Genomic DNA, 24877 nt, shown 5'->3' with positions numbered 1-24877 from the left:
ATAAACATACTTAGTAAAATATATAAATATGATAAGTTACGAATTCAAAGAAATAATACCTGCATGGTTTCTTTTCTTGTAGTACCACTGTTGAATAGAGGCTCGAAAAAACTCCATTAACATAGTAATGGGTAATTTCCGGGAATGACGACTTAGAGCGTTGATTGATTCTGCACTATTAGACGTCATGAAACCATATCTTGCTCCAAGTTGATGTACTCTTGACCATCTTTCAAACCCGACATCTTCTAGTGTTTGAGCACACTGAGGCAAAACACGTCTTAACAATTTATATGCTTATTGAAATCCACTTCCCGATAAGCTTTTACAGCCTTCCAGTATGTCCATTTGTGCTTTTTTATACCAGCAAACCTTGATTTTAGATTTCTATACAAATGAACACCACAAAGTCCATGAAAAACATCTGGGAAACACCTTCTAACAGTGTTGTCAATTGAGTTTGCCCTATCGGATATGATTGTCAGATTGCTAATAGGACCTATGCAATCCCTAAGATGCCCCATAAACCATGTCCATGAATCAGAGGTTTCAGATTTGCCAACCCCGTAAGCTATTGGCAATATCCCATTGTTAGCATCCATGGCTACTGTTAATAAGTTTACTCCAAGGTATCGACCTTTCAAATGTGCTCCGTCAACTATAATAACTGGGCGCATGCAAGTAATAAACGAACGAATCTACAAAATAATATACACAAGAAATATAATCATTTAAATGTGAAATGCATGTAACTAACAAAATGAGTCAACAAAATTATATTGATTTACTAACCGTAGCACCAATGGCGATAAACAGCAACTCAAAGCGTCCATCTCTATCTGTTTTGATATGAGTTACCGACCCAGGATTTTTCAGCTTTAAATTGTGACAATAAGCCGGCAGTTGGGCAAACGATGCTTCTGGCGACCCCCTCAACAATTCCAAGGCATAACATTTGGCTCTCCAAGCTTGAGAATATGATATACTAATCTTGAACCGAGCATTCATGTCAGTCATAATTTCATGTCCCCGATATACCCTGCCATTCAAAAACATTAACTCAGCCAGAAAACCACCCAACACCTTTTTGTTTGCCTGTCTATGGTGAGGAAAAACTTGGGTTCTTGAACATGTATGTTTATCAATAAAAGTCCTAACTTGAAACATTTTGCAATCTTTTATTCTCTTTGCAATCATACGCCACGTACAGTTTTTGTCAATCATACACCTTGTTTCGAAACGATCTTTGCTTGATTTGTTAACTTTTAGTTGATAGCCATCTTCCACACATTTCGTATATAAAGCTATCTTCAAGTCTTCCTTTGTATCAAAACAATCATCTTTCTTGATACGAATAACTTTGTGTAACAATCAACTGCTTTCTTTATCAACTCTTCTTCCGGTATCTGAAGTAATTCTGGCATATTCCAGTTATACGCCCGTGGCATTTCTTTTCTTCGGGGACTTTTTCTTCTTCTTTTTCTTCTTCAGGATTATATGAATTACAGAATGGATGTTCAACATGTTCATTCACAGTCGTAACTTCCTCCTCATTATCATCACATTACATTCTTCGGCAACGGCTGTTTCATCATCAAAATTCGGGTATTGACCAATATCAATATCATTACACGCATGGTCTGTTTCTTCTTCTGAAACATCATCAAAATCCGTGTATTGACCAATATCAAAGTCCGGATATTGACCAAGACCAAATTTCGAATACTGACTAGTACTCACAATTTTTTCTGTTGGCTCATCATCGTCTAACTGGTCAATACGAAAACCGGAATTTGGTGCTGAAAGTTGATTGGGATTTGGATTAGAGAAAGGTTGTGGGTTTTGAGAAAAACTTAGTTGATTACTACCCGCTACTGACCCAACAATACTACTTCTAGGTTCAACAACATACAATGTAACATCATCTTGTGAAACACTAATGTAAGCAATGAATCGTTCAACATCTTCATTGTCGGTTAACAAATAAACTTTACCATTTCTCTGATAAGATAGCCTAAATCCACTTAGGGGCTCTAAATTCAATTTATTTGAAACACGTAGCATTAGAGTTTCATAAGTTAACTTTTGTAAAGACAATTTTAGTTGAAGATTCATGGGTAAAGGCATATATTGTAAAACACCATGAACATTATCCCATGACCCTCCAAAACACAAATCTATCCAAACATGATCAACATTAGATGATTTCATGGTTGTAAATTAATTTACTAAACAGACGAGCTGCGAAACTAAAACCTGTTGCCGGATTGGGAAGGATGTCGTTGGATATAGGAACGGATGTCGCCGGAGAGAGTGATAGATGGAGATGGAATGAGTTGCGATTTAGGGATTTAGTTTATGATTTCAGTGTTATATACCCAAAATTTCAGTGTTGTGATTTACAGATTCTCGTTGCGATTTACGGATTATCGTTGCGATTTACAGATTCTCGTTGCGATTTACGGATTATCGTTGCGATTTACGGATACGCGTTGCGATTTACGGATTATCGTTGTGATTTACGGATACGCGTTGCGATTTACGGATACGCATTGCGATTTACGGATACGCGTTGCGATTTACGGATACACGTTGCGGTTTACGGATACGCGTTGCGATTTACGGATACGCGTTGCGATATACGGATACGCATTGCGATTTACCCATACGCGTTGCGATTTACGGATACACGTTGCGATTTACGGATACGCGTTGCGATTTATGTGTTCGCGTTGCGATTTTCATATTCGCGTTGCGATTATGGAAAATCGCAATGCGAATATGTACTATCGCATCGCGATTTTCAAGAATCGCGTTGCGATTTTGGAAACTGATTTGCGATTCTGGGGATCGCGTTGCGATTTTTATTTCGCGTTGCGAATTTGTTGGTCATTTTGGCAAATCCAAAAAAAGTTGGTTAAAATCGTATATTAAAACTTTTTTTTGGTCACTGAGGCGATTTTCTCTTATTTAAATATATTAATATATAAAAAATATTTAATCTTAATTAATATAAATCTTATTAATAAATATTAATCTAAAGTAATGAATGGATCTGAGTGTGATATTTGGTATAAAAAAAAGCCGGATATCAATAGGTGAATTTGATATGAGAGGACGCTGAGGTGGAGTTTGCATAATTAATATTATATGCTTGGCAGAAGAAGCTTAGGTTTTTTTTTTATTTAAAAAAATGATTATGAAGGGCAATTGCTACGCGTTGGACATTGACCAGAGGAGCATAGGCATAGGCTTAGCCATCACTGAACCTATCTTATCTCTTTAGATTTTAAATATTATTACCAGTAAAACTAGACATATAAGATAAGAGCAGGTGTATTTGTTTTTGTGGGGCCATTAGGAAAGGAAATGCATTATTTAAGTGTAAAATGAGCCCAAACCTTTTGAATATTCTAATTTCATCCCAGACTATACATATATGCTAATCATATTCCTTGTTAATAAAATCATTAGGCCAATTTATAATATTATATGTTCGAGAAATTTTTTTTTGGGTTAAACCATACTTGAAACTAATTACATATTCAAATGGATTTAGGGGATGAAATTAGAATATTCAAAAGTTTGGGGACCAATTTAGAAAGAGGGTCATAGTTCAGGGATAAAATTAGAATGTTTAAAAGGTTAATTATTAATTTAGAATGGGTGACATAGTTTAGGGATGAAATTAAAATATATAAAAGTTTAAGGACCAATTTATAATAAATGTTATAATTTGGAGACACACGATGTAATTAACTCTAAAATAAAATTGGATGTGGAAAGTTGAAACCCAACGACCATTACCGAACACATCTTTGTAATGATTTTTTTTTTTTGGGGGGGGGGGGAACAAGGAGGGGATACATGGAATGGTATGCAAATGCAAGCGATGATTTTGAAGTCAAGTTACGGGGCTTGGTAACTTCAACCTCAAGGCATTGAAAGTTGGTACATACAAATGTCAAAGTAACAATATAATTACTGTTTGGGATTGATGAATTGAAATTTGCTTCCAATTGGTAAAGCACCTCATCATCATCATAACCGTTTGGGATGAAGCATTTTGTGTCCCCCACGCTAAACATCAAAGACCAAATCCAAGCCCATGAAACGAGTTCAGAACTTGTTGACAACAGGTTTCTAATATCATCCCAGATTTTGCTTCTTAATTGTCATCGTTTATTCACATTGGCTGCTTCCACAAGAAGACTACATCTACCTTAATTATTCCGTGACACCAATTTCTGGTACAGACATTTGCTCTGTAAAAGCAGCAGAATGACATGCCGAGTAAAAGCACAAACTTTTCGTCCCCCAACGGAATGCCAGCAGCATACGAACAACAAAGATGGATTTCAAAGTAGATGTAGAGCATATAATAGACCTTGCAGCATGTGGATGAAGTTTAACAGAATGCCATTTTTAATATAGCTACCTTGTTCTCACCACTCCCGGATGAGGATCCAGCGGCTGGTCAAGTGTTTGTATAGATGCCACTGGTGGTCAATCCAAGTTTCCTAATCAACTGCTTAATTATGAATCCGACTTTGTGAATGTCAAGATCGGCTAATAATCAGCAGTAATGGGTTCAACTTCGGAACACCCATCCTGATACAGCAATTTTTCGCGAAACAACCAATCCCCTCAAACCCATCATTACGGAGTTTGAACAAATGCTCAAACTACCAACTCCCACATTAATAGTAATGCACTCGTCGAGAGACTATTATCAATCAGCTTGCCAAGGATTGCTTCCGAATTCTGTTTGACGAACGCAAGTAAAGAGGATTGCGGCGTTGGAGATGGCAAAGAAAGCGGTACATTGAACAAATCAAATAAAATTTTACATTTCCAGATGATATCTGAATTACAAGGAAAATCATTTGATGAAGTTAATTACGATCCAAGGGTCATCTGTCAGTTTCCAGTTTATCTAATGCAGCAGCATCTAAAAGGTCAACATCAAGATGCGTTGTTTTCCCATCCTTATGCCCCCTCACCGACTTCTTCATGTATCAACACCCCCCAGGGATCTGGTACTAGGAAGCAATTCTCCCACAGGGCCTACAGCTCGGTTAACGTGCCCCCAAAAGCTGCAACTAAGGAAGCCACTCGTCACCTCTACTCTTTAAGCTAAGTTTCACCGACTCGTTTTGTTTTAAACTCATCATCGCTTGCAAGAGAATAGGTCCATCTCAGTCCTGAAACAAAAAATCTTAATCCAAACTAACACGAGCGGACCCAGAAAAGCAAGATTGATCGTTTCAGTTGAAATGAATTAAACCTGGATTCATTTTGTAAAATCCCTCATTTATCTTCTTTCTACTTCACTAAACTCTGGCCAAATAAAAAAAAAAATCAACCCTTGTTTTTTAAGAGCGATTAAAAGATGAGGAATCTAGCCATTTTCTGCGGAGACTACGGAGAAATCGTGCTTACTTTTCTCATTCACTGCCTCATAAAAAATAACAAAAGCAGAGTCTCAAGTTTTAGTCGGTCCAAAATTTTCAATTGGAACTGAAATTAATAAAGCATATTTACATCCAAGTCCCTCCGCTAATCCATAGTAATAGAAAACACTGCTACACTTACTCGACTTTTCTTCTTTTATATATATTTAAACTAGTTGTAATTGTTTATTATCAGGTTGACTAGAGGATCAGTGGAGTACGACGGGAGCCAGATTCTGCTGCGTTGCAGGTTGAGAGTGACGGTGCTCCCCTTCGTAAGTTACAATCAACATAGAGGGATCATCGGGAGCTCGCTCCACGTGTTTCCTCGCCGGACACCCTCTAATGCTGCTACACTTGTAATATCCTCTGTAAAAAAAGTAGGCACATATTAACAACCGTTTGATCAGCTTGGAGATTCCACCAGTAAAACAGTCGTTACCGTGGATATGGGGAACCTTTGATAGGCTTTTGCCCGTACTTCCTCCATGAATAATCGTCTGCTGGAATATCCGCCATCATTGAACTGATAGCCGCCACCCTTATCACTTTCTTCACCCTATTTTTCCTGAAATCATAAACGATAGAATAAAATAAAAATTTTTGAATTATTCGATCAATTCCAATTTTATAACTTAGAATTGACTTTTTTTAATCAAATTTATAAAATTTAAATCGAATCGAGTTAAATTTTTGAATGTGTTCAAATTTAATTATCAACATTTATAATATTATGATATTATTTAATTTTAATTTAAATAATTTTTTATAATCATATACAATACATATATATATAACAATCCATTTATGTGTGATTTTTGAAATATATATATATAATAATCTATTCATATGTGATTTTTTTAAAAAAAAATGCAATATATGTATATTTCTTTTATATATTATATAAAATTAAAATACTCGATTTAAATTTAAAAATTCATCCAATAATTATTAAAAATTTTAAATTATTCAAATTATATTTCGTTTGATTTGATTCCTTCATTTGCAACTTTACAATCAAACACAAATTAAGATATGCCCGTTGATTTTAACGTAATAATTATTTCGTTAGCTTTTAAAAGTGTCAAGTTACAAGGGTGATGATGAAATGAATTGTATGGTAAGTCGAGTATTGGGATAATAGTGGAAGGGGAAACAATTGATGGTGGCTTAGGAATAATGGTGGAACTGCTCCCCTTTTAAGGACCCTTCACAAGATAAGGAAGATGAATTTCCAGCCACTTGAGATGTGCACCAACAGCAACATCAGTAGAAATATTCCACTCCTGGATCGACCTACTTGCCTAACATTTTTCCCTCTGCTTTTTCCATTTCTAACGACCGCCAATTTGAAAATGTCTAATCTTGGGTCAAAATGAAACCAGAAGAACAAAATCCCAACAACAATTGATCTCCAGAATCAACTAAACATTGCAGGAAACGTATCTGCAGCTGTCCTTCGGACCCCCCATTCTTTTGTTTCTTTTTTGGGTCTAGTAGACGCAAGCTCAGACACTCCATTTTTATGTTTTGAACTCCACACCCAGATTTCCACTGTTTTATGGGTCCTTCCACTTGTAGCTTTATACAGTAACACAGAATCTGTTAAACCTGTTTAATAAACACACTACTTTAGGTGGGCTTGATTTCATCACCGGAAGCTAAACTCACTCCGTTTTTAATATATAGTTTGGAATTGGATGCTTGACTTTATTTATTTAACATATGCACCCATAATTGTAGATGGTGATCCATGGATAAATTTACACAGAATTAAGCAGCTAACCGTTAAGATTGATTCGGCATAATGGTTTATTGTTACCTTTGTCCAGCCTTTTCCCAGTGTTCATAAATGAGACTCAATAGGTTAACATATCCAATCTATTATAGCCGTCTTTGATATCAGCTCAAATAATGGTAACCAAGATAAAAAGGGGAAATATTAAAGGTTTCAGCAAATTTATGCTAATAATGGTAACCAAATTCTTCCATTATGTCATTGTCAACCAAAAATGGTTATGAACCATCTAAAAATTGGTACAATAGCATCCAAGATTTCTGTAAATAATGAAACCCTAGTGTAATGTAACCCCCAACTTCTTCATTTCTTTTGATCATGGGATGATGAAATTATAAAGTAAAAGAAGCGGGAAAAAATATGATTTTAACTAGAAAATGAAACCAATTACTGCAAACTGCCATCTCCTATTTCAGCCCTCATTTCCCCATTCCCTTCCTCATTTACTGAACCCTGCAAGGACACTTCACGTTTCAGGCTGCCATCCCCAGCAACAGAAAAACTTGCCTCAGAATTAGCCATATTGGTGTCTTCTGAATCTTCCATTGCGCAACTGATTGGTACTTGCGAATCTTGCTTGTAGGTTTCTATTTCTTTTGAAATCGATAAATATTGCTGGTTAGCTTCAAACATCTTCGTATTTTCTGCCCCCCTCACAGCATCGGAACTTGGATCTTTACCACACCTGGGAACCTTATCCATGTCAGAAGAACATGGCTGACTACTTGTCCAGTCCATATTATCATTCCCCACATTTTCTCTCACAGATATTGAATTATCCGGATCCCTATCTTCACCGACTATTCTAATAGCTTCTGAATCAATCTGAAAACGTCCGTTGAAGGAAAATTCCTTAGCAAGTGATGATGTTGACTTAGTCACATCACCGTTCTCGCATCCATGAACAGAATCTGTATTCATTCTAGCAGATGACCCAACTTCAAGTCTACAAATATTTGAATGCAAACTACCGTTAATTGATGGGGACGCACGGACACTAGGAGAACTAATGGACTCTTTTTCAGGTACACATTCAGTTTGTTCCTTTGAGCATTGCTCTGCTTCCACTTTCATTCCCGAGGTTCTAAGACACGACGGTCGTGGAGACACCCTGCACAAGAATAGGAAAATAGGATGTCTCTCATGTCACTAATATAAAATACTTAACACGACCAAAAGACCAACTAAAATATTCATATGTATCTTTTACTTGGTCCCATCTAGGGACCTTTTACCATTCATTATACTATAATATATTCATGACAAAACAAAGGGTCAGTCCTCGTACATCTTTGGTGACAGTTACTGACGTGAAGGATGTAAAGATGTTAAAATCTACTAATAAATGGAATTTGCTCTAACAGGTTAATTCACATCAAATCTCGGACATTTATGAGGCAGAACCTATACACATTATATGACTTACTTGATAGCAAACTAGTAATTTCTTATAATTTGAACGGCTGAAAAGTAATAAAAGCTTTAAACAGGTGAGAGAGAGAATTGGCTTTTAACTGCCGGTATTTGGAGAGATCGTGAGGGAGAAAAAAGGTACCTGCTATACAAAAGCATATATGCTCCCTCAGAGAGTACCTGTTCCAGTTCGACCCTCGAAACCTGGAAAAAGAGGCAAAACAAGTTGGGCTAAAAAAGTGAAATTCAAATGCAATAGACATGACATACAAAATTATCTCTACCCCATGTTTTAATGATGATCAACATCTGGGGTTGAAATGGAGGCCTTGGAATCGCAGAGAGATTATTTTAATTGCCACAACACATAATATAAGGGAAATGAGAATGACACACACACACACACAGAGAGAGAGAGAGAGAGAGAGAGAGAGATTACCTTACAGTCATCAATTCTATACCAGTTTCCAGTGAAATCTTTGGTATAACAGATATAATGACCAAAAAATGATGCATTCAACATGTCCACATGGACAACTACTGCATAAAGTTTGTAAAGATTGGTATCATCTCCATCTTCACTCATGTAAGGGGGTAAGATCTAATGTCTCAGGAAAGTTAACTCTTTTGTTGAGTTTTCCAAACTGGCCACTCTGCAAAAATTTTCAATAGAAATTCCAGACATCAATAAAGTTACAGAGCTTCAATTAACTAATTTACTCGTAAAAGGAAAAGAGACCAAGCATCAACTGCCAAGTCAAACGAATTACACAGGCATCGAGGATGTGGGGTAAGACCTGAAATCTTTTCAAGGCAATTGTAAGAATGTTAGGAGCCCATCGTATGGTAAGGCGCTTCCATGCCTTAACATAGTCATTGCAGCTGAAATGAGAATCAAAATACAATAGTTAACACTAGATTCCAAAATGAGAATAACAATACAGTTAGGCATCAAAGAACAAAATATACACACACAAATGGCTAAAGTTCCCGACTGTATAGTTTAAAACCATGCAAAGTAAACTATTAACATCTTGAGATCAAATGGAGAAGCAACTGTACCCATCACATTTGTACATATTTTCTCCATGAAGCCACTCCTTAGCAGTGAACTGGTCAAGGCATTCCTCCAATGACGAAGCATCTCCATGGATTTCAACAGTTAAATCCATCATATTTTCATACTGATTTGAAATCTTATTGCAATTAGTACAAATCACCTACAGGTTTTAACGCAATGATAAGTATTACACATTAGAGTATAAACTCAAGCATTTTAAAACACCAAGCAAAGTGATTTATATAAAAACATTACAGCCTAATCAACTGACATCACTTTTAATTGATCAGAGATTTGACTTCCAAGAAAATGCTCACTTAGTTAAGGAGAAATACTCTTAATTTTACTATAACCTGGGTAGTCCATTTTGGGAGGAAACTAAACTAAGAAGAAAACTGAAGAACACAAAAAATTCAGAACATTTCTTCACTAATAGGATCCACAGACACTGTATTTTATCAATGGTGAATAGCCAAAGTTAAATTAGAAAACAGAAAAGAAAAGTTGAAATGAGATGCATCACCTGAGACTGTAGATGACCGCCAAATATATGCTGAATAAGGGTTGTCTCTTGAGAGCTGCGCTCAACAGCTTTCTCTCCACCGAATTCGTCAAGGCAAATTGATTGCATCGTGTCAATAGCAAACCTGAAAAATGAATGGTAAAAAAAAACTAGAACTCCAGAATTTCCTCGAGTTAATTTCAAGTAGATGTCCAAAGAAAATGCAATCACGTAAAAGTGATACTTACCTCATGAATTCATGTGCATCCTCCTGTCTTCCATAACCAAGATTACCTCCAATATTAGGCAGCCGTGACAGAATATTAACTGGTGAAAATGGATGCGAACTTTGAATTGATCTTTCGACGTGAGTTTGAAATTCACACAGAAAGCACCAATCATTGCGTCTGCCTGGAAAACAGAAAAAACAAAAATAAAGTCAGATATAGTTCAAGAACCTAGAGGTGAGAACCTACTAGATCTAGTTTCTCCGTTCACATTCTTTTCGGTGGCCTTTCTCCAACAAGTAAGCAACAAGTGGTCGAGTGGATACAAGGCACTGCAGAACCACATTGGCAAAGCAACTGCAGAAACAAACAGTAAAAGGTAAATCAAATAGAGGAAGGAACAGAAACTTATCTTGTTTAATCATATGTAAAAAAGGTTCAACTAAAAGAACCTATAAGCATGGCAAACATGAACCTGTTTCCACAATTTAAGAGTCCACATGGAGGAAATCCTGGTTTCTCCCAGTTGAAAATCTTTACAAACTCATCATAAGGGAAAAGAACCTGGAAATTTTGAATATTAGTTTCAAATTTACTTAAATTGGTTTTCTAAAGGGTCAAAAGGTTAACCTTTCTTGGTTTCTTGATAATCTTAGAGGTTCCACTGACAGGAACCAGGGCAACTCCTGAAGATGGTTTTGTGCTTGCAGTCTGTGTAGAATTCACTTTGCACTTTGTCTTATGGACCTTCCAGTGTGCCTGTTGGCAAGCTGGGGAGCTGAACAGGAAAGCAAACATAATACTAAACCATCTACATGATAGAAGAATTTATGAACCAACCGTAAATGAACTTTAACGATGGTAAAATCATTGTTCATTGGCATGTTAACTCAGAATCCATGTTTTCTAATATCAGACAGAAAACACAGAGCTTTTAAAGTCAAGTTGCTATTGGCACAAGAGGCTTTTTTTTAACTCATGCAAATACGGCAACAATTAAGGCATCTGTTTGCTCGATTGAGTGATGGAGTGTTCAAAATTTCAACACGGAACTTGCTGGGCTTCTAATTTATATATTAAGCACAACAGTACGTTTATAAAGAAATAGAAAATCAATCAAAAAAAATTTACATTGAAAATTCCAGGAAACCGTTCTTATATCGACAGCAAAGCCACTTCTTTCTAACCTATAAATCATAGAATTCCAAATAAATAAATAAAAACGAAGTGAAGTGAGAACACCAGAACATGCAACTAAAATCGATAAAGAAAAACCAAAAAATTTCAACCATAAGCACTTAAGATAGAGTGAAAGCAGAATCAAGAAACGTTACCAGTAGATAACAGCTAGATAAATTCTGAAAACCGCAGTTAATAATCACTTGGACGCTTACGAGTACTAATAACGTAAAAAGAAATAAACTACTTTTTACTTTTCGATAATCCCGAGAAGCTAAAGAAACAGCCGAAACAATGATGAAAAACAGTGATAACCGCCCCAACAAGCAATCAAGTAGGAGGATCACAGAAGAGAATAAAATATTGTATAAAGAAAAATAAGAAAACGTACCAATAACGAACAGATTTGCAACGAGAGCAGACCTTGGGGGCGGGGTTGGAGCAGGCTTCGCAAGGGGGGAGGTCGGTGTCCATGGGGATGGAAGGCATTGTTTGGTCACGATCGAAATTGGCGTCGACCTCGAAGTATTTCGACGCCTGGTTCTTCAGCAAGTGGAGAGCCCCAAACACGAAAATGAAGAGCGTCAAAATTAATTGCAGGAACCAATTAAGATCCAACGTTATTCCGCCGACATGCATCTACTCAGGCTTCTGGGTCTCGACTTTAGGGTTTTTCTTCATCGATTTTCCTTTCCCTTTTGGAACCACTCTCTCACAGATCCACCCTTTACCAATTTTATCAACTTCATTTTTATATTTTCATTTTAATAGTAACTACTCTCTTAGTCTGGAAACCTCGAAACCCGAAATTAGCAATGTCTTCTCCTATTTGAGTGGAATATACGCATGCATATAATTTTTATTATTTAATATCGAAGGTTCATATTTTTAATACTTATAACGTATATTTAAGAAATAATAATAATCTTTTTATTATTAAATTCGCTTGATTTATACAATAAATTATAAAATAGATTCCTTTTTTTACATGTTTCATATAAATATTTTAGAATTTAAATCTTTATAGTATCTTTTTTATAATTGATCAACTATTTTAAATTAAATATTATAAAAACCTATCATGAAATAAAGTATATGTTTGTTAACGCTAAGTCTAGAATAAGTTAAAACACTAAGGATGAATTGTTGGAAAATATGTAGAAAAAATATCAAAAACCTATAATATGATTGAGACAAAGGCATACTTACATTTGTATAAAAGTTTTGTATAAAAAAAACATTTGTCAATAAGTCATCGATCACCCCAAAAGTATCATTTGCATGAATTGGGGATTAGACTAATTAGTTGATTTAAACAAAGTATTATTCTAATTTATTTATTTATCTTATCTCTTAATTTATGTCATATAGTATTGTTTAAGTTGAGATACCAAATTGTGACGTGTTAATAGGATGATGAATCATTAAGTTTGTTAAGTTTAAAGCTTGGTTTGTATGTTGGAAAGATGTAAAGCTATTTCGAATTGTAGAGAAAGATTGTTGTGATAATCTATTGGGAAAAGAATTGGCGGACAAGGCTGGCATAGCCAATAGCAAGAATAATACAATTGGGTTTAGTTATCCCATACAACTCAGAAAAGGCCCAAGTATTCACATGGTGCCTTTGTCTGTTACCTCGAAAGCCCAGGCAATGGCATTGCTGTCCACGTTAGCTCACCTGCTCTTGCCCTCCTGCTTCATAAATACACAAGGCTCTAATCCCACAGCAAAATAATTCCTTTTAAATTCTATGAAACTCGGGGAGTTGAACGACTTCCAATGAAACACCACCACCTGTTTCTTTGCCGCCCAATCCAAAATTTTATTTTAATATATAACTGATACAAGTACCACTAGCTACGAGCCACGTAGCAAAAGGAGCGAATTCCATGCACACTGCTCGCTGCATTTACCTTGCTATATTAAAAGCGATACCCATTTTTATTTTAATTTTTTATTAATATGAGATAAATACAAGGTAATATATATTATAAGATAACTCTTAATATTTTAATATTGAACACTCATACACCTGATGTTCTCGATGCTCGAACTCGAGTCTCAAAAAACGATAATCGTTCATTTACTAAGGAGACCACTCGGTTCATGCAAGCTCTACTCATTTTTAAAATACATTTCTTCTCCTATTTGGTATTATATAATCAGAAAACAAGGTAATCAAACATTAACATTTTAATCTTATCAAATAATTAAATCCAACCTCAAGTTATTCAAATTCATATTAGTGTTTTACCTATTTTCAATAGATATGTTGAATTAAGGATGGATATACAATTTTATGTTAGGACCAACTTCAAAGGTTTTAAGAGGGTTTAAACTTTTAAAACTTTTGGTCCATTGATCAATCCAAAGAGTGGATTTGGATCATTACAAGTTTAAATTATTTTAGTATTTTATATCATATTTGGATCTCTTCCCACCACACTTGTAATTTGGAATATATTCAATTTTAAAACATGTTCGATCACGCGTCCTCTAGTGTATTATACCAATGATAATGTTAACTGAAATAAACTCTATCGACACAAATTTAATTTTTTTAGTTAAATCATTTCAAGTTCTAGTTATTTGTTTTAGTTATTTCAAATATAAATTATTTGTTTTTTTGAGACAATATTAAATTAAACAAAAAATTTATTTGAGTTGATTATGTCAAATTTAAAATTTGAATCAAAATTGAAAAAGTATAGAAAATAGCATTGTAATGCATATATATATGCATGTTTATAAAATAAGGTATTAAAGTGGATATAATTGCAATAGAGGGCGCACATGGATGAGCTCAAAGTTAATTGTAGAATAGTAGAATGGGCAACAACATATATAGTTTTATATTGCATGTATAATCATCTGCTCTCACTGATAATAATATTAAAATCCAAATCATAAGATACATCAGTTTTATATATTCAACACAAGTTGAAGAAAGGGGGAGTGTATCACATTAATCAATAATCTGTTTATGATTAAACTAATCCGTGTATTAAGGATGCTGCCCCGTCCAACCACTTGTCTTTTCAGTAATTAATGGAAGGTCATACTCATATAATAAAATTAAGCTGAGAGTATTAGGTAAATTACACGGGGCAATGCTGCAGCAATTGAGATAGTCGACTTAAAAAAAGGTACACAACAACGACATTTAACTGAGGGCTACATCTTGCATGTTGTAAAATTAGAATGTCGATTTTAAAATGGCTTGAGTTCAATTATTTATTAATTAAATTAAAGCATCTAATCAGATACAAATCAGTGTCGAAAATGTGCTGGCAAGTGGCAACCCGCCTTCTTCTGTCTTGCTTTCCATGGCTCATAGCCCCACTCTTCCACTCACCAAACAATATATATTACATCAAACGTTGACCTCCAACTTCTAGATCGGTTTCAATGACATAATGATCATGGACCGTTAGGCTATACTTAAAATATATAAACAAATTCAAAAAAAAAAAAAACCCGGCGATGAGCAACAATTACCTGGCAAAGCAAATGCACGTTTGGTACTTGGCTGTACCATTGCAAACGGAACACCCATTCCTTTCGTTTATTGACATGTTGATTTCTTATGGTTTTGCTTGCTCAAGAATCATAAACATGCATGATTAGGAGGGCTTCACTCCACTTATAAAATAATCATTTGCTCTCATTATTAAGCCAATCAAACATAGTCTCAAATATTAAATTCAAGCTCATGATGCTATCGAAGAATCACACTAGTTTACTGAAATGTCAAAACATTTTTTTTTAATTTTTGGTATGCCATTTTACTTTACAACGTCAGTAAAATTTAGATCCTACAATGTTCCCATATTTTTACAAATCCAATGTTACAGTGAAACTATACTTTAATTAGTTGATCAAATAAATAATTAATCATATTTAATAACAAAAGCCAACCATAAAGGTGATCTAACAGGAAGTAATTAAATTAACCTAAAATGGATAATAATAAACACAAAGATTCTCCATCAACAATCAGCACCACCCGTTTCTCAAATTGCTTTCCTCTAGTTTTGTTTAGTCCGAGTGGTGTTGTCAGAGGAATAAAAAATATTAAGATTTTGTTAATCAATTAAGTGTTCTTTTATACATAATTTATAATAACATTCAAAATCTTATTATATACTTGATAATGTGACATTCCTTACATGTGTTCTAGTTTAACAATAATATACATTATTAATTTTTTTAAGAAAGTACTACAATGGTAAGCTTTTAAAGTAACTTTTTCTTTGAAGGGATACCCGTACTATAGATCATATAATAATTACAGAATTTAATTAAAACAAAATATAATCAAATTGACAATTAAAATACATATCACATGAGATAAGATTTTAATTTAAAATTTTCATAATATCAAACTATGATGTCGCTTGACTAAATTAGTGAAAAATTATACTGAGAATGAATATTTATACTTCTGATTGTAACTGTAATAAAGGAAACTTTAATATTCAAGCACAATTAAAAGAAATCAAATTGATATTGTAACATATATGAAATTAATTTATGTGTTTTGAGAAACTGAATAATTTAACGATGTATAATAAAACTTCACCAAAAATGTGTCAACTCGTTAAATAATTCGAATATATATATATATATATTAAAAAATATAACATAAAAAATTTAATTTAATTAATATGTGTAACATTTTATGTCAAATATATTTTAATTTAAACATTAGTGAACAAAATCCTAACGCGTCACCTAGGAATAGTAGATGGCGGACGGGAAAACTTTTAAAAAACTCCCGATTCTAGTTTTAACTTATATTTTTATTTTCCGCGGGAGAGAGAATCAATCCTCGATATTACAGTGTAAATATTACTTATAATACGCTCAATGTTAAAGTAATAATTTCTTCCCCAGAAACGTCGAAAAAGTAAGGGAAAAAAGGCCAAGAACGAGGAGAGGGATTGTCCAATCGCACATGGCATCTTGTGCTTCGCCTCTCTCCACATCTTTCTTTTCTTTTCAATCACATGCTCTCCTTTCTTTCTCTTACAAAAACTACTCTCGTTTTTCTCTATCATCTCAACACTTAGTTGCTTCGTTTTTTAGTATATATATTTTCCCATTAGCATTTGAAGGTTTATTGACTCAATTGTTGAAGAGAGAGATATTCCTCAGTTCTACAGTGAAGAAGTTTTTTTTTTTTTGGTTTTGGCTTTTGTTGTCAACCCAAGACTCTGTTCTTTGTATGAATGATTGTGATTCAATCTCAGATCTACAGTGGAAGGGGATTTATAAGTTTTGGCTGTTTTTGTCAACTTTTTGCTTCTTCAGCTCCTGAAGACTCTGTTCCTTGCAGTAATGGTCCTCGTGATTCAATCTTAAAGGTTAGCTTACTATTGTGTTCGTTTCGGCTTGTTTAATCTCACTTTATCGATCGATTTCGTTTCATTCAAACGAATCTTAGTATTCTCCTAGCTTCGTTCTCTTAATTCAGGTTTGAACACGACTTTAGAATGTGATACAATTTTGTTAATGTCAATTAAAGTCCTTAGTTTCTAGTCAAATTTAGCTCAGCTCAGATGACTTTGATTCCCTTTTTAGTCCCCGAAACTTGGACCACTTTTCTTTTCATCTTTCAATAGTTCTCCGTTTCCAATTGTTTTCTTTACTTTCGCTGTTCCAAGCGCTGTAAACCTTTGTCCTATAATTCGCTTTCAAATAAAATTTGATTTGAAATGAAGAAGCAAGGCTGGAAAAAGTCTAAGAATCAATTGATTTATTTTTCTTCCGTCGCTTTACTATGGATACTTTACGTTCTGAAATTAATTTTCTCAAACAGGTTTTGTTCTGATTAAAAGGTGCTTTACAGAGAGTAGTGAAGGGTGTCTTTGTTATCTCTTTTGATGCTCATTTATGTTCTGAACATTTCAGAGAGGTAGCAACTAACATGGCTTATGAGATGGAGACCGATCAAATTGAAGACATGGACGTGGAAGTCCTTTCTTCAATGTGGCCTGAAGATGTTGGAAATGAAGCTGGAAAACAGTTTAATGTAGAAAAGCCAGGAGGTGAACAAGATATGTTGCAGGAGGTTACAATTGTAGAGGAACCAACTATAGTTGATTTTCAGCGTCTTTTAGAGCTGACAAAATATACTGACAAAGGCTCATCTCAATTAGCATTCCTTGTAAAACACTGGGAATATAAGCAAGCAAATGCTGTTCGTCTTCTTAGAGAAGAACTTGACAATTTAAGCAGGCAAAGACAGGAATCAGAGCTTAAGAAATTGGAGATATTGGAACAGCATCGTTTCGAGGAGGAAAGATATGGAGGAGATAAACGCCCGATTTCCATACTGGATGAAGTTCTTGATATATGGCAAGAAGTTCCACGGAGGAAAAATGATGTCGTGGTTCCAACTAAAAGAGTTGAAATTGATGCAGAATATGACACAGTTATATACTGGAAACAGCGAGCCATGCATTTGGAGAAAATGTTGGAAGCAAGCATCAACAGAGAGCAGAATCTGAAGGAAAAATTGCAAGAAAGCATACAAAAACTGGAAAAGCAGTCCTCACCAGTAGAAGAGTTGTCCCAGATTCTTGAAAGAGCAGATAATTTCTTACATTTCGTACTTCAAACAGCCCCCCTTGTTTTTGGACATCAGGTATAATTTCTTACATTTCGTACTTCAAACCGCCTCTGTTGTTTTTGGACATCAGGTAATCATGAAAGGTTTAGTGAGATGAGATGCTGCCTCCCAAATAAATATGTACTGCCCCAACCGAATTCATGAAAACTGTACATTCTTAATTCATTGCATTAAGTTTTTGAACAATGTCAATTTAAAAGTTAGTGTGTGATCATGTGAACAGGATGAGAAATCATCCAATATATCTTTTAGCGAAGAATCCACATATGCTGATTTTAGCTGCTACTGAAATCCTCAATATACAGCTTTTCTATTGCCTACAAGTAGATATCAAATGAGTAAAACTTCTGAAATTTGATCAGAATGTGTATTTTCTTTATTAAATCAAAACTTTATATGTTGATTTTATATCATCCTTTTCAATTACTATAGAAAGTACTTTAGCTAATGAAACTACTTTGATCAACTTCCAGGATAAAGAGCTGCGATATCGCTTCATTTATAACCCTTTTCCAAGCTTACAAGAGGAGGTAATATATTGCCCCAGAAGTTCTTAATCAAGGTTTGATGATCTTTTGTTAAAGTGTTGGTTGTGAGATCATATTTTTTTCGTCGTATTAAATTTTTGTTTTCTTTGTAACTTCCTCTCTCACCTTCTGCAGTTCTCCATTGACATTGAATTGCATAAGAATTACCTGAAACTTAATGCGTGTTCTTGTTTCAGGATATTTTAGGAAAAACGGATGTGGAAATTTTCACTGGTTCTGGTGTTAAGGAGTCCCAGGATTTTAAAAAAGAAGTGATGGAAAAAGGATTACCTGCAAAGAGGGAAATCACATTTGAGACAGAGTTGTTTGGGTCAAAGACTTTCTTGATATATGTGGAACCTATTTTTAGCAAAACAGGGGAGACTATTGGTATAAACTATATGGGCATGGATGTTACTGATCAGGTATTTTCATTTTGTTCAAATTGGTTGTCTAAGCTATTAACTGAGATGGAGAAGCTTGGGTATTTATGTTTCTGGTTGCATAAAAGGTAAGGAAAAGAGAAAAGATGGCAAAGCTTCGAGAGGAGATTGCAGTACAAAAGGCAAAGGAAAAAGAACTCAACAAAACCATACACATAACAGGTTCATTTACTTAGTGACATCTAAATATCTGTGAATTTCTCTTTAGCTAGTTTTTAAAGCTCTGTAGTAAGTCTTGACTTTCCCCTTTACACTACACTTCCTGTAGAGGAGACAATGCGTGCAAAACAGATGCTGGCGACCATGTCTCACGAGATAAGATCTCCTCTATCTGGGGTTGTTAGCATGGCCGAGATACTTTCTACCACAAAACTTGATCGAGAGCAAAAGCAATTGTTGGATGTCATGCTGTCTTCTGGAGATTTGGTCCTTCAACTTATAAATGACATCCTTGATCTTTCCAAGGTTGAATCAGGTTCGGTTTTTACTTGATAAAATCTTATCCACGTTTTGTTTTTCAATTTTCATCCGTGACTAGTTGAACTTATTGTAGTTTATAGCCACAACTGCTGTGAGAGGTCAGGTTAAAATGATCTTGTAATATATGATTAGAAAGTTCAGTTTCTGATTCACAGTTCACATTATTGAAAACATACTTTTTTAGGCTATAGCTTCATATTTTGTTCAATAACAGACAGGCTATCATTCCCATAAGTTGGAATTTCTAAATATATCTTCCTTTCTATGTTTCTTTAGGTGTTATGAAGTTGGAAGCTACTAAATTCCGACCAAGAGAGGTGGTAAAGCATGTTCTCCAGACAGCTGCAGCATCATTGCAAAAGATTCTTACCTTGGAAGGACATGTGGCAGATGATGTTCCTATTGATGTCAGTGTTTTATCCACGTATTTCCACCCACTATTATATTTAGACATTAACTTTCGTTTTGCCATTTGCTTATTTTTTTCTTTGGAACGTTTTGAATTGATTTCAGGTCATTGGAGATGTGTTAAGAATTCGACAAATTCTCACTAACCTGATCAGGTACTGAATTATGACTGTTCATCAAAAAATCAAATTATCTTCAAAATATTGTATGGAATAGAGAGGTTGCACTGGTAGCATTAATCAGGACCGAATAACTGTCTGTTCAAAGAAATAAACATGTGCTACCGCAAGTGTGAAAGTAGTTTCATGGGAACTAATGGTTCTCAGTTACGCTGATAAGATATTTTAAAATATATTACCATTTATCACCTCACTTTCTCACATTTTGGGTAAAACCATTTTCTTTCTTCAGCAATGCGATCAAGTTTACACATGAAGGAAAGGTAGGAGTAAAACTTTATCTAGTACCAGAGCCGCCTTTTGCAAAAGAAGGATCTCAGCACGGATCTGATGGATCAACTGCTAATCAATCTACTACTAGTGCATCTAAAACAGAGTCATATACATCAACGTCTAAAACTAGCAGTGATCAGAATGAGTTTCATGGTAAGAAAAACGAAGGATTATGCCAAAATAATTCACATCGCGAACCTGGAACTCCAGTCACGAATGGAACAACAGATGGATCTGAAGAGCAAGTAGAGTTACCTGCAACAACAGTGTGGTTACGGTGTGATGTATACGACACTGGAATAGGAATACCAGGTACATATGAATGCTAACTTTAAATCATTACATGTCACGAAATCTGAGATTTTGTTGGTAATACATAAGTTGATTCAGGATGGGGAGTATTTGTTACATTTTCCTGTCTTTTCGCGTGACAGAAAATGCTTTACCTACTCTTTTTAAAAAGTACATGCAAGTCAGTGCTGATCATGCCCGAAAGTATGGTGGTACAGGACTAGGCCTCGCAATATGTAAACAGCTGGTGAGATCTTCCTTCTATAAAAAAATTATATTTATTTGGTTCCGAAATTTCGTTCTACAGTTGATATCAATCTATATAAAGTGTATGCTTGTAGCTAAGTTGTCTCCCCTCTTCTTATTTCTGCTTAATGAACCCATCTGGTAGGTCAAATAATAGAGAGACAATGAACAAAAAAAATCATATACTTCCATATTAGAATATAAGTAGCTTTTTTCAGTGCTTTTCAACTTCTTTTAGCTATTTTTTTAATAAAAAAAAAATCTTTTAGCTCCTCGTACAAGCCCATATACATATATACACACATATCTGACGCATTTATAAACTAAGATCTTATATGGAAAGGAGAAATTTAAGCAGATTACTCCAAACAATAGCCCAATTTCAAGATCATGAAAAAGTTGGGAATTTGTGATGCTGTGTTTTATGTACGTTTTCTTTTGTTCTTGAGAAGTTTAAGCAATTAACATATGCAGATATGACACTCTTGCTTGTACCAAACCTAACAGCATTCATGCTTTTGGAATAGGTTGAGCTGATGGGCGGCCGCCTTACTGTGTCCAGTCGAGTGAATTGTGGTTCTACATTTACGTTTATTCTACCTTACAAGGGTTCTACATCATGTGATAGTTCTGATGACCCAGATGACCTCTCGGATATGGTTGATCATGATGCTATGGATGAAGATGAAACTGCTGGCTTTTTCCAATTCCTGCCGCGGACTTTGGGATCTCTATTCTCTTCAAATGGATCTAGCAGAACACAAAAATTAATGCCACATAATATTGGCTACGCAAAGTCGCATAAACTTGATGGATTGTCAGAGAATTGTTATTCATTCCCCATGAATAATGGTCCACCAAAGGAGATAGATTCAGCTGTACAGATATCATCCGAGCCTGGAAGTTCAATTAGTCACAGTTGGGACCCTGATAATAAAAGTTGGATTTGCTCAGAGAAAAGCCAAGCGGTGGAAATGAAAATCAATACAAGCGGGCCCCAGCTCCCTCCTAAGAGGCAGAAGAAACCTGATGTGGGTTCCCTTTCCAAATTAAACGGCCGTCAACAAGTATTGAAGAACTCTACCACCTCAAAGCCTAAGATCTTACTTGTGGAAGATAGCAAGATTAATGTAATGGTGGCACAGTCAATGTTGAAGCAGTTAGGCCACACGATTGATGTTGTGAACAATGGTGCTGAAGCTGTCTGTGCTGTTCAGAAACACGGTTATGATCTTGTCCTGATGGTAATTCTTTCAATTCCTTAATCTGTTTCCTATGTTTTTGCCCCATTCTTTTGTGGCAGTGAAAACAAAAGGAAAGCTAACTCCATGTTTAGGGATGAAATATGCATGCATGCATTTGAATTCTGAAAGCTCATTTATGTTGCAGGATGTGTGCATGCCGGTCATGGATGGCCTTCAAGCAACAAGATTGATTCGTTCCTTTGAAGAAACTGGTAATTGGGATGCAGCAGCAAAGGTTGGGATAGAGCAAGATTCATCACAACCAGGTCATACATCTCCAACTAAGCGAATTCCCATAATTGCGGTGAGCCAGTCACTTCTACTCCCTCAAATTGAACTCATATCAATTAATTTATCACCAAAATTCTTAATGCACTGCTGCAATCATAGTCATTTTTCTAATGTTAAACTGTATGCACAAATGCAGATGACAGCAAATGCATTGTCAGAGAGTGCGGACGAGTGTTACGCAAACGGTATGGATTCATTTGTTTCAAAGCCTGTAACTTTCCAAAATCTGAAAGAGTGTCTTGAACAATATTTGGGCTGAAGGACACATGTTGTAAATGACGAGTATGTATAGAAAATTGGCAGAACATGGTAGCAAAGTTTTGTCAATGTATCTTCTTCTTATTCTCACCCATTAAACCATCTCTCCATAGATTGTTTAGTTGTATGCCCTTCTCCGACAAAATAAAATTCAAGTTTCTGAATGAGTTTTGTCAAATTTATGGTCGTTGGGGGTCACTGTCAATAGCTTCACCGAGTGCACCAATTTTGATCATTATTACACGATCAAATGAAAATAGAATTTCGTATTAAAGAAGTCAGTGTAATATTTGAATTGGTACAAGTTTTTATATCATTAGTTTGGGTTGCAAAATTACTTTTCACCGTAGTTCTTCATAAAAGATGAGAAGTAAAAAGAAACACATGTGGGCTAGTGTTCCACAGCCACAAACAAGAAGCGACGGAGATTGGAATTGGATTGATTGAATCAGGTGTGAGAGCAGTGGTGAGAAAAGGAGAATATTTAGGTTATATATATAGTGAGGAGTATGTTAGGTCATTTCCCTTGAAGAGATTCCCGATGCTACAAAGTCAACCTCTTAATGTGCAACTTCACATGTAACCTGAAATGAAAGCGACGTCTGCATATGTACAAAGTATATGTGCAACTTCACTTCTCCCTTATAGGTTGATATACGAAGTATCCATGAAGGATTGTATTTTGCGTGACCTCTCCAAATCGATTGTACACAAACTATAAAATTGATTGTCAATAACAGGGGTTGGTTCAAATGGTAAGGAGCTTGATATCACGAGTCTTTGTGTGTGTAGAAAATCCCTGTTGGAAGGAGATTCATCCACCAAAACTAAGTGTACAACGCGGGTCGGTCTGGATTCTTCAAGGCAAAGCCTTAGAATTGGGAGCCTTATTATTAGTTTGTTGTCATTGCTTCTAACAAGTTCTAACCTATGGACAAAAATTTGAATAATAAAATATTGATAGTTGATGCTATTACTAAGACACAAACTCTTTTAAATTTGATTTAATCTTCTACAATACTGTTTTTAATATAATTTGTTATCTTCGGCGGTAGATGTACATGGGATACAAGATGAGCATGTGAAATTTTATCTGTGTCCACTCCATATATATAAAGTTTGTATCGTGTATATATATATATGTCTATCCTAAAAAAAATATTTCTGAATCAACTATTGATTATCCCAAATGAATATCGCCCAATCCAAGCGGCCAATAACTTTATAAAGCAAGGATTATTGGTAATGGAGATATTTTTGTGAAAATACAAAACCTATAATCTCAAAATTCCAATAAGATTTGGTGAGTGGAGAGTAATGATTGCATCATACAACAAGTTAAAATAATCAAACAAATCTATTAGGATCCATAATAAGATTCCATTTTAGTTAGTTGCAATCAGTACATGATTAGTAGTAGTAGCCATGAATGAACGAAAAGCAGAGACAGAAGGTGAAAAATGTAATGAACGAGACTCTTGGTATTTGGAAGATCCCACCCTCCCTCACACCCAAATGTTGTAGCTTTAATCACTACATATATCCAACAAAACATGCACATCCTTACCACTGGCTTTTGGTGTCTTACCTCTACAGATACGCCATGAAGTGGGATTCCCATCACTACCCATTTTGATTAATTATCTCCATAGTAGCCCACCTTATCCATCAATCATGCTCGCAGTTTCTCCCTCTTATATACAAATAAAGTGAAGGCTGAAGTTATATGGAACGTAGAAATGGTAAAAGAAGAGTGAAATACATTATACAACTGATGAAAATCACAAGATAATATTACCACTACCCACAAAAGCGATGATTATGCTTTTGTTATATGTATAATGATTGTAGCGGATGCCTCCATCAGCAATACTCAGTGCGTTTTAACTGTATCTCCCTCTCAATGGGCTAATGTTTTCAAAGGCAGGGCAGGGAAAGATTCTTGTTCTACAATAAACAATGCTCCTCTAG

General features: G+C 35.1%; 2 protein-coding genes and 1 pseudogene across 2 annotated transcripts; 1 reads left to right on the top strand and 2 right to left on the bottom strand.

The window, feature by feature from the left end:
- Nucleotides 1-5565: 5565 nt before the first annotated feature.
- Nucleotides 5566-6027, bottom strand: LOC120183710 (probable WRKY transcription factor 11). The gene is made up of 2 exons (XM_039188358.1): nt 5896-6027; nt 5566-5822 (listed from the first exon to the last, which is right to left on the bottom strand). The coding sequence occupies exons 1-2, from the start codon at nt 5973-5975 to the stop codon at nt 5663-5665; spliced, it is 240 nt and encodes a 79-aa protein (XP_039044289.1). The 5' UTR covers nt 5976-6027; the 3' UTR covers nt 5566-5662.
- Nucleotides 6028-7529: 1502 nt separating this feature from the next.
- Nucleotides 7530-12392, bottom strand: LOC120183685 (annotated as a pseudogene).
- Nucleotides 12393-16723: 4331 nt separating this feature from the next.
- LOC120183726 (histidine kinase 5-like) lies at nt 16724-22984 on the top strand. Its single transcript, XM_039188369.1, has 13 exons — nt 16724-16998; nt 17546-18281; nt 18740-18796; nt 18991-19218; nt 19305-19398; nt 19505-19711; nt 19993-20123; nt 20230-20279; nt 20536-20888; nt 21011-21114; nt 21641-22357; nt 22503-22661; nt 22785-22984. Exons 2-13 carry the CDS (start codon nt 17562-17564, stop codon nt 22905-22907), a joined length of 2943 nt encoding a protein of 980 aa, XP_039044300.1. The 5' UTR covers nt 16724-16998; nt 17546-17561; the 3' UTR covers nt 22908-22984.
- Nucleotides 22985-24877: the final 1893 nt, after the last annotated feature.

Source organism: Hibiscus syriacus, unplaced genomic scaffold (genome assembly GCF_006381635.1).
Source record: "Hibiscus syriacus cultivar Baekdansim isolate YM2019G1 unplaced genomic scaffold, ASM638163v2 tig00112801_pilon, whole genome shotgun sequence".
NCBI lineage: Eukaryota > Viridiplantae > Streptophyta > Magnoliopsida > Malvales > Malvaceae > Hibiscus > Hibiscus syriacus.
This window is presented reverse-complemented; position numbering and strand designations above follow the sequence as displayed.